General features: G+C 31.6%; 2 protein-coding genes across 8 annotated transcripts in view; both read left to right on the forward strand.

Moving 5' to 3' along the window:
- The window catches only part of LOC100198478 (alanine aminotransferase 2-like), a 75,287-nt gene that overhangs the window by 30,461 nt on the left and 26,175 nt on the right, over positions 1 to 18,651 (forward strand). For all 7 annotated transcript variants that reach the window (XR_010640065.1, XR_010640066.1, XM_065803460.1 and 4 more), the window contains exons 3-5: positions 5,999 to 6,088; positions 14,149 to 14,385; positions 14,646 to 14,753. Coding sequence is in view for 5 of the 7 variants with exons in the window: in XM_065803460.1 (XP_065659532.1) it covers positions 5,999 to 6,088; positions 14,149 to 14,385; positions 14,646 to 14,753 (435 nt within the window). In the remaining 2 variants the exon portion in view is untranslated. The remainder of the gene's footprint in view (positions 1 to 5,998; positions 6,089 to 14,148; positions 14,386 to 14,645; positions 14,754 to 18,651) is intronic.
- LOC136083770 (uncharacterized) lies at positions 14,942 to 17,851 on the forward strand. Its single transcript, XM_065803461.1, has 2 exons — positions 14,942 to 15,672; positions 15,781 to 17,851. Exon 2 carries the CDS (start codon positions 16,116 to 16,118, stop codon positions 17,493 to 17,495), a length of 1,380 nt encoding a protein of 459 aa, XP_065659533.1. The 5' UTR covers positions 14,942 to 15,672; positions 15,781 to 16,115; the 3' UTR covers positions 17,496 to 17,851.

Below are 18,651 nucleotides of genomic sequence, written 5' to 3' on the forward strand. Positions count from 1 at the left end.
AAATGATTTTTCTTTAAGCTGGTCATTTTTGTTTAATAAATAGAGGGCAACTGGGTATAACTTGCATTGACTTTGGCACCAATGCTTACTTTAGATTTCATATTGAATCACAAATGTGTAGTTTTCTGTAAAATTACCTAAAACAATACAGCAGCCTTTTGCCAATTTTTCCTTTTGTTGCCTCAGGTATCTTGATTAACATTTTGCAATGTAGGAATGAGCTGTTAATTTGTTTATTTTTTTTAAACATCTTTGCTTCCAACAAGGCTGCAAGCAACCACTAATTAGAGTTGGAAGTTACTAAAAGAGAAAAGATGAAGATTGACAGACGAAAAGATAACGATTGACTGACGAGATAAAGGATTGCAAATTATATGAATCAGGAAAGCAAGATGAAGAAAGCGAATTTCAAAGAACTGATGTTCGAGGAAAAAAACTAGATAAATAAGAGTTTTTGGAGCACTTAGGAACAGTCACAGAAACAGGATGAGATTTAGTTGAATAATGAGTAACAAGAGAATGAATTTTAGTAGATGGCACAAGAGACACAAGGTCTTTAGAGGAGTGCCCATTATAGTATTTGTAAAAAAGACAAAAGAGAAGCAACATTACGACGGTGTGATAATGGTTGAAGGTTGGCTGCTAGAGCAGGAATAACTACGTTTACAACACGTTTTTGCACCTTGTTTAAAAGAGAAAGAGCATCATAAGAGATCCGCCTGAGATATGGCAACAGTATTCCATACAGGGCCAGATTTGAGATTTATAGAGGTAGAGAATAGAATCCGGAGTAAGAAAGTGTTCTGCTCAATAAAGAGATGCAACCTTAGCAGATGTTAACTTTGTAACGGATTTGATATATGGTTTCCAAGAAAGATCGGAAGTAAGAGTTAATCCTAGAAGATGAAGATTAGATGACTCATCAAGTACATTACCGTTCATAAACATAGGAAGATCTAAATTATTGCGATAACGATTGGCTAAAAAAAATAAGTGTTATCTGTATTGAAGTTCACCAGCCACTGTGAGCCCATTATTGTGGCAGAATTGAGATCCTTTTCAAGCTCAAATGCCCCCTCCAAGCAATCAGAGAGTGTTGACTTCTTATCATGACAAAAATAAATGGTAGTATCATCAGCAAACAATGCCACCTTAGATGTCAGAATATCTAGAAGACCGTTAATGTAAATTAAAAAGAGTATAGGGCCAAGGATAGAACCTTGAGGAACCCCTGGAAATATAGAATAAGAAGAAGAGTGCTTGGAAATAAAGGATTAAATTATCTTAAAGATGTTTCCAGATACACCGTAAGAAGAAAGGTTATGGAGAAGACCAGCATGCCAAACTTTATCAAAAGCTTTAGAAATATCAAGAGCAATGGCCTTAACCTCTCCACCTTTATCTAATGCACGATAAAACCTATCGGTTATTACTGTTAGCAAATCAGCTGTAGAACGAGATGATCGAAATCCATATTGATGGTCACAAAGTAAGTTATTAGATTCAAGATGAGAAATTAAGTGTTTGTTAATTAAAGATTCAAAAACCTTGCTTATGATAGAAAGAAGACTAATGGGGCGGTAGTTAGACAAATCAGATCGCTCTCCAAAATTTTCGAAAATAGGGATAACAGATGCTGCTTTCCAGCAGGCTGGAAAACAAGACTCTGATAAGCACTTTTGAATAGTTTTGAAAGTATAGATGATAGCTCCAAAGAACACTTCTGCAAGACTATAATAGGTATGTTGTCCGGGCCACAAGCTGTAGAAGAGTCTAAGCAGGAAATCACTTTAGATACAGAAGCTGGAGTGATACGAATGTCAAGCAATGGATCAACCTTTGTGTTGGCAATATCAGGTAGAACACAACTAGTGGAATCAAGAGATGATATTGATGAAAAGCTCTTAGCAAATAATTCAGCTTTGTCTTTAGGTGAGGTGACAAAGTCTGAACCATACAAGAGAAGTGGAATTACAGATTTGCCCTTATTATTGATACTATTAAAGATTCTCCAGAAGTCATGAGAGCCTAGTTTTTGTTATGAAATATGAGATTTCATGACCTGAAAATAACGGGCTTTGGCGTTAGACAAAACCTTTTTACAATGGTTTCTAGCAGTGATAAACAGGCGTCTGTTTTCTGGAGAATTGTGTTGCTGATAGATATGGAAATAATGGTTTCAATTGGCAATTGCCAATGTAAGGAAATGGAATGTAAATGTAAGGAAAATCATGGAGAAGAGTGAGGCTTCACCTGGAATTGTCGAGAGGGAATAAAAGATTCCATGCCAGCCTGAATCCACGAAGTTATGTAAAGAGCATATTTGTCAACAGGAAGATAAATGATTTCTACCCAAGGGCCATCACGAAGAAAATCACAGAAAGAATCCCAGTCAGCTTTAAGGTAGTTATAAGAGGTATGATGATAGGGGGATTCAGATGATGAGGAAGAATGAGATAATAGTTTTAGACAGATCAAAATGTGATTAGAAACACCTAAGGGTGGATGTGGAGAAACTGAGCTCTGACTAAGATCAACAAGCCATAAGTCGAGTAGAGAAGGTAAATGATTCAGGTTGTCTGGAAAGCAAGTTGGAAAGTTGACTACTTGAGTTAGGGATTGAGAAAAGCAAAAGTTATGGGTTTTAATGCCTGCAGTGTCACTGACACTAGAACCAAACCATTCAGTGTGATGAGCATTAAAGTCACCAGCAACAACAATATTAGCTGATGGATAAAGAGAGAGGGCTTGGTCAATATGATCAGAAATAACATCAAAAAGAGTGCAGTCTTAATATGAAGGAGAGCGATATTGAACAAAGAGAAAGACGATAGAGTGAAGTGGTGCTAAACGATAGCACATAAAATAATAGTCTGTGGGTTCAAACTTAGTTTCCCGACAAATCGGTGAATTGTTACGAATGTAAATGCCAAGACCAGGCGTGTGGCTATTGAAGTCTTTGCGAATTAAAGGAAGATAACCATCAACACTAAGATCACAAGATGAGACTCAAATTAGTCTCACAAAGAGCAAGTAGGTCTGGTGAACTTTGCAAGAGATAAAACTCAACAAAAGAAAAGTTACTTCAAAGACCACGAATATTAGTAAATGATAGGTTTAGAGAACCTGGTGATGATGATGGGGTTACACTGTTTAATAGCCCAAGCAATTGCCTCATTACTACTAATAAACCCTAAGCCATAACAAAGGGCTCCAAATGTGGCCTCATCAGCTGTTGATGGAATCAGCCTCTCTGTTGATGGAATCAGCCTTTCTGTTGATGGAATCAGCCTCTCTGTTGATGGAATCATGTTGATGGAATCAGCCTCTCTGTTGATGGAATCAGCCTCTCTGAGAGCTACCACAGAGTTCAGGAAACCTGACTACCAGCCGGCCTCATAACCATAAAACTGAGTTTTAGAGCTGTACCCTCATTAGGAGATAATAGAATGAGTTGCCTAGTCATACAAACAGAGATATATATAGACATATAAACATTGAGATATATGCCTTAGAGATATATAAACATAGAGATATATGTCATATTAATATAGATATATAAACAGATATATGTTATATCATATAAACAGATATATGTCATATAAACAGAGAGATATATGCCTCGGATAATATAAATTTTTGTTCTTCAATTGTTGTTCTTTGACAGATCAATGTTGTTCTGGCTGTTTTTTTTAATTCAAAAAGTTTTAAATTATAGAATATAAAATTTTGTTTAAATCATTATTTTAGATGGATGAATGTTTATAATCCATTTACTTGTAAATCAAAAATCTTATAGAAATATGTACTTTCTTAAAACATTTTAAGAAAGATTATGATATACAGAATGTCCAAAAACTGAATGGAACAAATATAAACCAAAGAAAATTTTTGAAAACAATATTTTCAATGTTATCATTACTTTATTAAAAAAAGCATTGAAAAAAATTTTCTTTTTTTAAAAAAGTGGGCCCCGGTCCTCTTGTCATCTGCCCTGGAAACAATTTTAACCCACACTCATCAGGACTGCACAAGTGCTGAAATTTTCAGATCTCCAGTTTGCTGGAAATTAGTGAAAAATCTATTACAAGATTCCATTACAAAAAAGTGGGGCCCATGACCCAGCACCCATCTCCCTCGGTGTCTCAGGCCCTGAAAACAACTTTAACATGCATGTTCATCAGCACTACAGAAATGCCAAAAGTTATAGAGCTCCAGCTAGTCTGGAAGGTAGTGAAAAATCAATTGCAAAAAACTGCTACAAAAAAGTAGACCCCGTGCCTCATTATCCATATATGGAAATCCATATACTTGCAGATAAATTTCTTTATATTTTTTGAAAGATCAATAAATATAGAATGTGTAGTTTTTTTTTTATTAATATTATCAAGATCACACTGCTTTCTTGAGCATCAAAATCAGGTATATAAAAATTGCCAAAATTTGTTTAAGTTAATTAATACATGTACTTAAAAATAGTATTTTACATTTCTGATTATTTCATTGGATTTGCCACCCCTGAAAATAGCCAAGTACAAATATTTAAGTAAAAAGATTAAATATTTTTAAAGTTATGTAACTTGAAACCTATAAATAAACGTTGCAATTCTGAAGGAACAAGAGTGTCCTAGCCAACATCTGCTAAAAGTAAAATGGTCATATTTCAGGATCTTCTTAGAGCCAGAGGCTAAAATTTTCAAGGAATTTCTTATTTCACTAAGTACTCTCAACTGTGTAAAAATCAGCAAAATCTGAGATATAGAGTGACATTTTTAAAAATTTCTGGTTCATTTGACATGGAATTACCCTTATGTTATTTAATAATGTGTTTGTCAAGATATTTGTAATGAAAAAATATTTTTTGAAAAATTGTTATCATTTATTTTTATTGTAAAATAGATTCATCTCAATTAGTTACTTTTTTTGTTGTTACAAATTTGTCACATAAAAAAAAAGAAATTAAATTTCATCTCAATTCGCAAATTTATGTCTCAACTGGTTTTTTTTTAAGCTTAAAAAATTGCAACTTTTAAAGTGTAACATAACATGAAAAAAATCTATATTTGAGACGTGTTTTAATTACATCTCATATCTAGATTTTGTTACTTTACATTAAGTTTTATTTGGTCAATAATACAGGTGTAATACTCCACCAGCTTTTATAAACCCACAAGCAAAGATGTATATGTCAACCAAATGTTAAAAAAAAAAATTAATTTTTTTTATTTTAACATTTATATACATATTTTTTTGTTGTTACAAATTTATTAAATGTTGTTAATAAATTTGTAACAACAAAAAAAAAGTAACTAATTGAGATGAATCTATTTTACAATAAAAATTCAAAGTAGTGCTGCTACATCAACTGAGTGTTTAACATAGGGCAGCAAACTTTTTTTTCATTATTTTTCGTTTTTTTTTTTTTTTTTCTTTTTCTGAAAAATTAAAATGCACTATTTTGCGTTAAGAACTCAAAAATGATATTAGGAAATTGCATCCTTACATATGGGTTGAGTACAGTTTATATATATATATATATATATATATATATATATATATATATATATATATATATATATATATATATATATATATATATATATACACACACACACACATAAAAATAATGGACATTTTGGATGTAATGTTATGTTACAACATTACGTATCATTACATAAAAAGTTATATCTCGGTAACGTAAAAATAATGGACATTTTGCACACAACATAACAAATCTCCTTTATGTTGTATTTACGTTTATGTCTTGTTTATATAACTTTAAAATGTTATGTATGGTTATGGCATGTAATTGTATGCTTATTACACAAAAAATTGTGTAATAAGTTTGCAAACAACTGCTAGTAATTTTTTTGAAATTATTATCAGATAAGCCTTTTTTGTTGTTACTAAGTATTTCTTGTTAATAAGTATGGTAACCATAATTATTTTAAAATAAAATAAAAATAATAACGTTAGAATACATATTTTTTATTTTTAGGGTAAAAAACTTTCATTCAATAAAATAACCAAAGCAACTCTTGGTGATTGTCATGCAATGGGACAGAAACCAATCACTTTTGTTCGTCAGGCAAGCAATATTTGTAATTATTTTCTTCTTTTCTTTCAAAAATAAGATACATTTAAACATTACTAAGTACTAAGCTTTTTTACCAGTATATCTAGTATATACATTGTATACTTTGTTTTTTTCTACTAATATATATTTTATATGTATTTTTCTATAATAATAATAGACTAATTAATTTTCAAATGTACATCAAAAATATACAGGTTATGTGCCACTCACATAGTTATAAACATAGTCTTATATAATTATGTGATTTTTTGTGATCTAAATTTATTGTAATAAAATTAATTATAATAATTGAATTAGTTATATTAATTACAATAATATTAGCAAGAATAAATAAAAAATTAATAGAATTAATTCTTATTATTTACTCTTACTAATATAAACATAGAATAGAGCTACCATAAATGTCAGACTACCAACCATGACCATCCCTTTCCCTACCCCCAATCCCCCTGATAAATTACTACAACAACACATTCAAATAAACTTCTATCAACAGTTAAAGCTTTATTAAAAAATCTGATTGATCATTGGTATTCCAATAGCAAATCGTTCGTCTCAATGGCGACTCATTTTGGAACATTTTCTTCAACAGGAAGATTTGCATTTTTTTTTTGTGGGTGCATTTGTAGCAAAGCAAAAAAAAAACTATAAATTGATTAGTGATTCAACTAAATTTAAATAACCAAACATACCTAATGGCATACACACTTCACTGAGTCGATAGAAAGCAAATTGCACTCATCTGTTTACTGAGTTTAAATTAATGAGAACACACGTTTAACATGCGCATTATGCAATGGAGTGGTGAACAAGTATTGGCACATTTTTAATAGATTACCTTTTCTTTCTGTCTTTTTAGTTTTTATGAAATAATGCAACCATTTATCATGCACATCTTTCATTTTTTATTCTTCATACGATTCTTTTTCAATAAAAGATTTCATATACATAAATTTCTTGCAAATTGAATCTTTAAACAATATACCCTTTTCACTTAAATATATAATGGTTTTTTCACAGTGTTCTTATTTGGGTACTTTGTTCAGAAGGATTCATGAAAAAACATCATACTTGGCCATTGGAACTGATTATTTTGGCAAATAATTTTAGCGTTAAAAAAAATAAAAAACATTTTCAAACTCTCCTTCTTTTGTCATAGTAATTTCTTTATACTTTTGAGTTTATTGTATTTTTGGGTTTGAATACCTATAAACTTTTTACTTAATCTTTCAGTTGCTTTTTTAAGTTTTGTTTTTTTAAGTTTTTCAAGTCCTCCAAAATATTTTTTACTTCAATAACAGTTTTAAATTAAAATTTTAAAACTACAGATTCCATATCAATCAAAGAGACATTGGCGGCAGTAGAAGCTGTTATGAATAATGCGTGCAATACAACCTACCCCTATATTTGCAGACAAAGTTTCTTTTAATTTGTAAAACATCTTATTTATTACATACCTTTCTCTCCTGCCTATCTAATATTAGTATTATCAGCCCCAAATGCCACAAGGCTTTTGCTGAAATATTATAATTGTTCAATATATCTCTACAAAATGCATTGTATTGTTATTGTATCAGCGGTTTCATTAAGCAAGGTTTGTAATTTAAGGAGTTTAACTTTTAGGCCTTCACACTTCAAATAATGGATGAGTATTGAAAATATCTTCATGTATTTGTAGTTACTCAAATCTGTAAAAATTCCATAAAAATCTCTAGCTTAATTATCTCTACAGAATGAGGTGCTAATAGATTTTTAATTAGAGTGGTTGCTTTTGTTCTTGCAGTAGATTGCTTGCTTGCAAGTTAGGAATCTAGAAATAAGATGGAATTGATTTTAGTAAAGTTGACTGAATAAGTGCGAAATGACATAAGTGTGAACTGATGTAATTGTGAACTGGCATAAGTGCACTAAAAGAATTTGCAAATGTTGGCATAAGTGTGAGCTGTCATAAGTGCAAACCAGTTGCAAAAATTGGCACAAATCCGAACATTAGTGCGTTTAAAGAGTTGGCAAACATTAGTATAAGTGCGACCTAGCATAAGTGCGAAGCAGTTACAAAAACTGGCATAAGCGTGAATTGGTATAAGTGCAAATTTGCATAAGTGCAAATTTGCATAAGTGCAAATTTGCATAAGTGCACCAGAAGAATTTGCAAGCATTAGAAGAAGTACAAAGCAGTTGTAAAAACTGACATAAGTGCAAAATGGCATAAGTGCATAGCATAAATTGGCATATTTGTGAACTCGCATATGTGCCCAGAAAAAATTTGCAAAAACTGGCATAAGTGTGCGAAAAGAATTTAAAAACATTGGCATAGAGATCTGCACTTATGCAAATTTGCACTTATGCCAATCTTTACAAATTCTTTCGGCGCACTTATATCAACTCATGCTTATACCAGTTCACATTTATGTCTATGTTTGTAAATTTATTCAGCAATTTATGCCAGTTTGCACTTATGAAATTAGCACTTATTCATCCTCCCGGTTTAGTTGTGCAGTCTAATGATGGTGTTTTACAGTTTTAGTTGTAGTTGATCAGTTCGTAGCACATATTAAAATATTTTCTGAAGAATATTGTATTATCAGAAAGTACAATATATTCCGTGATGAAGATGCAGACATTAATCTGGAACTGTAATTTTGTAATTTAATCTGATCTCTTATGCTTGATTTTCCACTATGACTCACCAATATAAAAGTATTGCAAATTTATTTCATTTATTTTTTTTTAATACAGGACCACTATTTTTGTGAAATTGTCAGAAAAATTGTCACTTCTTTTTTCGGCATAAACTTAATGTACTCAAATTGAAACGAATACTTAAAATACAAAATCAATCTGGCGCTAATAATATAAAGAAATTAACTTAAATACGCTACAGATAATAAGCATATTGTTAAGTCTTACTCAGAATTTTAAGTTTTTTTATTAAGAAGTCATTGCACTGCAAAACAATATTCTTTTTATTTAGAAAGTTTCGTTAGTAAAAATTTTATAAGTAACTACTTACATAACAAAAAAGTGTTTCTTATTGTAAAAGATAGTGCAATGTGCATGTGCATATCAGTATTTTTACTTATGTTCAATATTGTAGGAGATTTTTTAAATATGCCTGATATTTTTAAATATTTTAAATATTGATATTTTTGACAGAGACACTGAGGCAGAGTTTAAAACCTGGACATGTTCTGGCGTACCGGGGCATATTGCAGCCTTACCAGAGAATAATAATAACCAGTTGCTAAAAAGTCTTTCTAATTGTAAACCAATTACACATTTATATTTTTGTTTTTTATAATTTTAATTTTTTTTTACATTAGGCTTTTGATATAAGTATGATATTTTTTAAAGTAATAGCTAAGTATTTAAAAAAATGTTGTTTTTTTTTTAATTTAAAAAATACATATTGTCAATAATAATTCGTTGTTAAGAAAATTGTATTTTTTACAATAATTGAAAAAAGAAAGTGCTACCAAGGCAGCTTGTGTTCATTTTCTAAAAAAATGAAAAAATGAAAGGTTTCAATGAAAGGTCAGTAGTAAACAATAATCCAAGAAGTCATAAAGAAGAGGACTCAGTGAGAGGGTTGCCATTCATTAATATATGAATGTTGACAGTACTGTGATAGTTGTTTGCAGTAAATAACTGAGTTTTGTTGGAGTTAAAATTTACAAGCCACTGTTAGCCTCAATCTGTTACAATTTTTTAGGCAAGATAGAAGTATAGAATCGAGTCATCAGCAAAAAGAGCTACTTGATGTAAGGTTGTTGGGAAGATCATTAATGTAGGTAAGTAGCAAAACAGGACCAAGGATAGAACCTTAAGGTACCCCAGATGTTACTAGAAATGAAGAAGAGTGTTAGCTTTTGAGGATGACTTTAATAAAGCAGTTAGAAAGAAATGATTTGATAATCTCAAAAACTTTCCTAGAAACACCATATGAAACCAGCTTGCCAAACTTTGTCAAAAGCCTTAGATATGTTAAGAGCAATAGCCCTAGCCTCTCTGCTTCCATTTAATGCACAATAAATTTTTTCAGTGAGAGCAGTTAGCAAGTCAGTGTTAGAGTGCGAGGATAGAAAACCCTATTGATTGTCTGACAATAAGTTATTTGGCTGAAGATGGGATGTGAGAAATTTGTTAATCAAAGACTCAAAGACCATGCTAATAAAAGAAAGAAGACTGATTGGATGATAATTGGAGGGGTCAGAATGTTCGCGCAAGTTTTGAAAATTGGAACAGTAGATGCCATTTTCCAGCAGGCAGGAATACAAGACTCGTTTAAGCATTTATTAAATAGTTTAGAGAGAACTGAAGAGAGTTCTGGATGGTATATATGGTTTCCATGAAAGGTCAGTAGTAAATGATAATCCAAGAAGTACATAAAGTAGAGGACTCAGTGAGAGGGTTGCCATTTATCAATGTAGAGATGTTGGCAGTACTGTGATAGTTGTTTGCAGTAAATAACTGGGTTTTATTGAAGTAAAAATTTACAAGCCACTGTGAGCCCCAATCTGATACAGAAGTGAGATCAGATTCAAGATTGGCTGCCTGTTCTAAGCAATCAAAAAGAGAAGACTTTTTGTCAAGACAGCAGTATAAACTTAAGTCATCAGCAAAAAGAGCTACTTTAGATGTAAGGTTGTTGAAAAGATCATTAATGTAGATAAGAAACATAGGAACAAGGATAGAACCTTGAGGTACCCCAGAAGTTACTGAAAATAAAGAAGAGTCTTGGCCTTCTAGGATAACTTTCATAAAGTAGGTTGATTGATAATCAAATCATTCTTTAATAAAGAATGATTTGATTATCTTAAAAACATTCCCAGATATGCCATATGAAACAAGCTTATGGAGAAGACTAACATGCCAAACTTTGTCAAAAGTCTTGGATATGTCAAGAGCAATCGCTCTAGCCTCTCCGCCTACATCTAATGCACGATAAAATCTTTCAGTCACAGCAGTTAGCAAGTCAGCCATAGAGTGTGAATATCGAAAACTGTATTGATTGTCTGACAGCAAGTTATTTGACTTAAAATAAAATGTGAGAAATTTGTTTATCAAAGACTCAAAGACCTTGCTAATTACAGAAAAAAGACTGATTGGACAATAGTTGGAAGGGTTAGAATGTTTATCAGAGTTTTTGAAAATTGGAACAACAGATGCCAGCAGGTAGGAAAACAAGACTCAGTCAAGCACTTATTAAATAGTTTAGAGAAAATTGAAGAGAGTTCTGGAGAACAATTTTGTAAGACTGACAGGTATGTTGTCTGGACCACAAGCCATAGAAGAGTTTAATCGAGATATGACTTTAGATATGACAACAGATGCTGGAATGATTTGAATGTCTAACAATGAGTTAACCTGTTTAATTGGAATGGAAAGAAGAGAATGACCATAAGATTCAAGAGTTGAATTAGAATAAAAGTTCATTGCAAATAGTTCTGTCTTATCCTTGGGAAGGGTAATAAGATTAGTTCCATAAATGAGAGATGGAATGTTAGACCTTCCTTTGTTAGCAAGGCTGTTGAAGGTTTTTCAAAAGTCTCTAGAGCCTAACTTCTGAGATAAGATGCAAGATTTAGTGAACTGATAATTATGGAACTTAGTATCTGACAGCACCTTTTTACATAAATTTTTTGCAATAATAAATAGCTGTTTGTTCTTTAGAGAGTTGTTCTTCTGAAAAATATGAAAAAAATATTATTACGATTAGATATAGCAGCTGCACAAGAGGGTGAAAACCATGGAGTAGAATAAGGCTTGACTTGGAAGAGACAAGAAGGAATGAAAGCTTCCATTCCTGCCTGAATCCAGGAGGTTATGTAGGAGGCACATTTTTCAGCTGAGAGGGTAAAGACATCAGCCCAAGGACTGTCACGAAGAAAATCATGAAAAGAATCCCAGTCAGCTTTAGGTTAGTAGAAAGTGCGATAATAGGGTGAGTTTGAAAAGTATAAAATGAAAGATTTAAAGAGATCATTGCATATTCAAAATCACCTAAAGGAGAAAAAACTGAACATAAGCTAGGATCAGAGACCAGACATAGATGAAGGAGTAAAGGTAAATGATTGAGTTGTCAGGAAAATAAGTCACAAAGTTAAATATCTGAGTAATAGATTGAGAAATGCAAAGGTTATAGGCTTAAGTGCCAGCAGGGTCAGTGGCCTTAGAGCCAAGCCATTCAGTGTGATAAGCATTTAAGTCACCAATAAAAACAATATTGGCAGAGAGGTATAGAGGAAGAGCATGGTCAATTTGATCAGAAAATAAATCTAAAAGAGTGCAGCAAAGAAGGAGAACAGTAAAGAACAAAGAGAAAGATAATAGAGTGAAGGTGCTAAGTGAAAGCAAAGAATGATCAAAGGATTCAAACCTGATCTCATGGCAAATAGGTGAATGTATAAGATAACTCCAAGCCAAGCATATGACTATTGGAGTCTTTGAGAATCAAAGGATAGTACCCATCTACACTAATATCAGAAGAAGGATTAGCAGAATTTAAATTAGTCTCACTAAGAGCAAGCAAGTCTCATGAATTTTTCAACAGGTAAGATTCAACTGATCGAAGGTTGCTGCACAGACCACGAATAGTAGTAAAAGATATAGTAAAACAGTAAGGTGGTGGGGATTTTTATGTTTAATATTTTGGGTTACATGATTTAAGTTTAAAGAGAACTTGACTCATAGATACAGCACGGCCTCCTAAGCAATGATCTATGCAATTTTTGCAGTCCTGGTTATTGATCCTGATTTGTAACATAGGGTCCCTTATCTGACCTTGACAATTTACACCAAAGGCCTCCGAGCCATTAAAAAGAGTTTCAGACCTGTGCCCTTTAAAGGAGATAACAGGAAGATTTGCATAGCCACTATCAAGGAGGCACAAGCAAAAACCTATGAGAAGAGTCAAGAAAATCTAGTATTCATCATCCTAGGCAGGAAACAATGTAACACTGGTTTACTATCTATGCCAGCCTATAGGGAAAGAAGGGGGTTGAGGCTGATTAGCAGAATTATTCTGCTTACCCTAAAGTCTTTGTCTAGAAGCCCTCCTACAAGACAATAGCTGGATGCAGTAAACATCTGCCCAAGATGATTAATTTTATCGAGACACCATCTCTAGCCTTTATTCAACCAAGAGCCTCAAGGCTGGGGAGTTTTAGCCTAAAAAAGCACACTTTACAAGGCAGCAGGGCATGGGGCAGGTAGTACTGGGTTACATAATATCAGTAGCAGGGTGATCGTGGTGATCCTGAACTTAAGCTGACTTGGAGTAATTAAAGCAAACTACTTCCTGCAAACAGTACCTCAAAATATCAGGCATGATATTTTGGAAATGGATTGGGAAAAATATTACATCTAACAAAATACTAGAGATAAGTGAGAGGCTTGGAGTTTGAACGTCTGGTTGGCTCACACTTCATCAAAAGTGATATTAACATTAAAACAGAACATTTAAACATTTAAACAGAACACATACATATGTAAAGTAACCTATGAGTGAGTAAGTACATGCTTTTCCCCTAACTGGAATATACTTTGAAATGCTACTTTAACTTCAATGTAGTCTTTGAAAATACTATTCTCCCATTCATTTCTAGAAAATTTATTCTATAATTTTTCTAATTAATATTAATTATTCTGTAATTAATTTTATAATTCAAAATTGACAAGCAGTTTCAGAATGTTTTCAGCCTATCTGAATACATTAATAAATAAATCAATGAAATTACTGAGTGCATAATGAAATTACTGAATGCATAAATAAATAAGTCAATGAAACAAAGAAAAATTTTATAATCTATGAAGTATATTAACTTGTAGAATTAATTATTTAATTAACCTTATCTATGAAAAATGCATGCACCTCATAAACATATCATGTTGCAATTCATGCAGTATGCAAATTTCAATATTTATTGAAAATTTAATTTTAATTTTGCATGGTATTTTAATAAACTAATTTTGACAAGATGTAACAAAGATTGATTAAATATTCATTGGATACTGTTATGAAATAATTTAAAATTAATTTGCTTTTACAGCTTCTTGCTGCATGTTCTTATCCAACTTTGATAGAAACCAACATTTTCTCTTGGGATGTAAATAAGAGAGCTCATCAAATTCTTAGTACAATAAACAATAGTATTGGTTGTTATAGTGTTGCTGCAGGTTTACCTCTAATTAAAGAGCACATTGCTGAATTTATACAAAAACGAGATGGATATCATTGTAATCCAGCCCATTTGTTTATAACCAATGGTGCAAGTGCTGCTATCAAGGTTTCAAAAAATGTTCTTTTTTTTAAAATATATCTTTAATTAAAATACTTTTTATTAAAAATGTTTTAATTAAATATTTTCATTGAAAGTGTTAACTTCTTTTGGAAATGGTTTTTATTGAATTTTAAAGATTTAAATGTAGATTTAAATTTGTTTTATTATTATAGTTGATGTTAAAAAATAAATTTTTTAAACTTATTAATTTTTTAATTTCAAATTTTGAATGTTAAATTTTGGAATTTGATTATAATTTTATTTAGCTTATCTTAGAGTTTTTCTCTCAAGAAAATGAAAAAGTTGGCGTCATGGTACCAGTACCACAATACCTACTTTACGCAGCAACTATTATTGAATTTGGAATGAAGCAAGTAAGTTTAAAATTTGATTTTTTATTTTTCTCTTGTTTTCTGTACACTGTAAACAGTTATTAAAGTTATTTTAATAAAGTTGACTCAAAATATTTGTATTAAAACTGTACCAATACTGTTTTTTAACAATAACTTTGAAACACTATATATCAAAATTGACTCCATAAATTTAAAAAAAAATTCTATCCTGGTCTGTAAATAATATTTAATTTGTGAATTACTTCAATAAAAATTGAAATTGAAGTTTAAAAATTTGTTTTGTGCAGTTTTGTTTATACCTAAAAAAATTCTAAAATATATGAAAACATATTAATTTTTTTAAAAAACAAAGTCACAGGAAAAAAAAAGGCCGCAGGAGGCCGCAAACAAACTCAAATGTTTCATTCAATGTAGACTTTCTATTTTTATGTGTAAAAATTACACAGTCCGGTTATCCCCGGAAATTGAGTAATTTAAGTTTGAATTTTATTTGTTCGTACAAGTTTGATATTTGAGGTTGCGTAATTTATGAAAATAAACTTTCACGGACGATTCAGGAATACCTGTTGATTACATGTGATAAAATGTTATTGATAAAAAAAGGAGAATTAGAAGAAATTTTACTAACCTTGAACATCAAATTAAGTTCATTGGAAAAATCAAAGCTAATTTTAAAAACAATCAAAGTGAGACATAATCTAACTTTAGAAGATGAAAAAGATAACATCAAGAAAATTCTAAAGCAATTTGAAAGACATGTTAAAAATAATTCAAAGTTGAAACAAAATAAACTTGTGGCCGAATTGGAAATTTGGAGAAACAAAGTTGGGATAAAACTGCCTGGAAATCTACCTGTTGCAGCCTCATCATCATCCAGGGGTGATGTAGAAGAAGATGGAGCTCCACAAGCTAAAAGAGGACGGAAATCAAAAAGACTAAGGTAAAAGTTTAACTGTTGACATTTATTTGAATTTCTTAAGCATCATGTTATTTGGGACACCCAGTAGCTATTTTTTTACTTTTCTTAAAACGTTATCATTTAATCCAGTGATCAACCTGAAAAACGTACATACAACAAAATTCTGGATGATTTTGTGGACATTGTGGAAAAACATGCGAGTGAACAAGGTGTAGATAAATCAGAATACTTAAAAGAAGTTGTCCAAAGATGTGAAAAAAGATGGGGGAAGATGGAAGGAGTAAAACTTTCAACAATATCGGTACAGGAAGCAATTGCTTTAATTTACAACTTGGATCTATCCATAAATAAATATCAGGTAAAGTATGCAATCAAATACTGTTGTAGTTAATTGTTTTTATAATTGTACGTTTAAATTTTGTATATTTCCCTAGGAACTGAGACTTGAGCTTCTCTCAAAACTAATGTTGCCAACAAGGAATGATGTAGATACCTTTAAACGTACTTTGCTACCAAAAGAATTAAGCAGTGACGACAAGCAAACTTCATCCCCTGTGAACAATGTTATCAAAGACACTGTTGAGTCTCTACTAGATATATCCAAGTTTTGTGCTGAAAATCATTCTATACATGTTGAGGGTAAATTTGGACTTGATGGGTCTGGAAATCACAATTATCGTCATCAGTTTTCCGATCCTCAAGATGCAGACTTAAAGGGAACAAATTATATTTGTTCCTTTTGGTGTCCTCTTGAAATTAAAGATTCAAAAAACCAAGTAATCTGGACTAATCCAACCCCTAACTCTATTACTTTTGCCAGGCCTGTTATTCTAGTGAAAGCAAAAGAAACTAGGGAGAGTGTTAAGGAGTATTTTAAAGCAACTCTGAGTCAACTGCCTAAAAATGAAACTCAGCCTATTCTTTCAAAAAATGGGTTACAAATATTTGTAAAAACAGAGATTAGTATGGTTGATGGCAAAATGGTAGACTTATTGGTGGGTGATTCTGGAGCTTTTTGTCACTACTGCAAATGTTCCAGAAGTGATGCCAATGACCTGGTATGTATACTACATGGGTTCACCATAGATAAAAATTACAATGATGTGCTCAGTACCTGGAGAAGACTAGAAAATGGCAAAATCTTGTACAAAGATACAGAAAGACATGGACAATGCCATGAACCTATAGTTGAATCAGATGTAAAATTTTTTGCCATTCTGCATCAAAAGCTTCGTGCACTCGACCACTGTCTGAAAATTTTGTATCACATTGTGGGTAAACAAACCCATACATGGTCTGAGCAGGACATAAAGGTAAAAACTGCTCTGAAAACGGCAAAAAAAAAAGTTATTCAAAACGTACGTGAAAAAACAGGAATGCTTCTTGATTCTTCTACTTCTAGTGGTGGTAACACTAACAATGGACCATTAGCAGATCGTTTTTTTAGTCCAAAAGAAAGAAAGTCAATCTGTTCCATAATTCTTAAAACAGAAGACCAAGATAGCTTCTCGACTTTGTTATCTAAGTTCAATATACTACTTAGCATTAATCAGCATGTTGATGTTAGCAAAAAAGTTGATCCTGATAAAGTTAAAGAAGTTGGTTATGGATTGATGATATTCCATAAACAGATATTTCCATGGGCTATGCTCAGCCCCAGAATCAAATGTGTGCACATGCCTGGGAACTGTTTATGCTTACAGGTGGATCACCCATTGCTAAGTACTCCGAGCAGTCAAGCGAAAGTTGGAACAAATACATTAAGGCCTATAAATCAGGAACAAGTTGTAAAGCCAGACAGATGTCTTTGCAAATTAATACACATGACATTTACTGCAGACTGATGATAAGAACACATCCAATTATTGCCAGTAAAAAAAGACTTTTGCAATGTGGATTATGTGGAAAATTCGGACATACCACAAGAGGGTGTAAAGTAGACGTGAACAACATATTTACTGAAGAAAAAATGATAATTCAAGAATGTTTTCTGTGACCATATAAAATCAATAAGATTAATATCTGTGTATATTTGTGTTTAATATTAAATTATTATAAACTCAAATTCATTTCATTATGAGTTTCTTGAAATTATTAATAGTCAAACATATTTCATTATGAATTGGATATGATATCCTTTTCCAAGCAACCTAGCTAGCTATGAGCTTACTGGTCACGGGGATCGAGAGGCTATTTGTTATATAGGACGGGGGGCGGTGGAAGACAAATTTTTTTTAAAAAAAATTTATTTTTTAATTTATATTTTATAGTTTATTTGAAAATTTTAAAAAAAGTAAGAGCATGACTCTTGGCGCCCCTCCCCCTCCCCCACTGTTGCCCCATTTACTGGGTCAGAGTGCCCACACGTAAAAACTAACCTCAGAATCAGATTCTTCAGCCCAAAAAAGTAATATACTAAAGTTTTCACAAGATTTCATTAACAAATAACGGATTTATGAATTTTTTCCAAAAAACCACATTTTGGGCACACTGTGTATAGATTACTGTAATCTAAACTATATTGTAAATAAAGACAATTTGTATTCACATTTTTTCCACATACTTATTAGAATTCTCACCCTGTTTATTTATTTCGAAAGAAAAAGTGTGAACTTCGAAAGAAAAAGTGTGAACTATGTTTGTTACTATGTTAATATGTTAGATTCACCTAATTTATCTGATTATGTATACTATTATAGTATTCGTAATCAGATAGGTAAATCTGCACATATATTATATGTATAATACATATAAGTATCTCTTACATAGATGACTATTGCATAATATTTCTCCAAGTGTTTTTTGAAGTTTAAGACTTAAATGCAATTTTAACCCTCACATTAAGACAAAAATAATTTACAAAGAGAAGATCTGGAAAAGAGTTTAAAGGTAGCAAGGTATGTCTGCTTGTAGCAACTTTTCCACAATAAACTCTCAATAAAAAAAACTTTTAATTTAGCTGTTTTTAATACTGGTTTTAGCAGATTATTAAATTATGAC

The sequence above is a fragment of the Hydra vulgaris genome, chromosome 08 (assembly GCF_038396675.1).
Source record: "Hydra vulgaris chromosome 08, alternate assembly HydraT2T_AEP".
NCBI lineage: Eukaryota > Metazoa > Cnidaria > Hydrozoa > Anthoathecata > Hydridae > Hydra > Hydra vulgaris.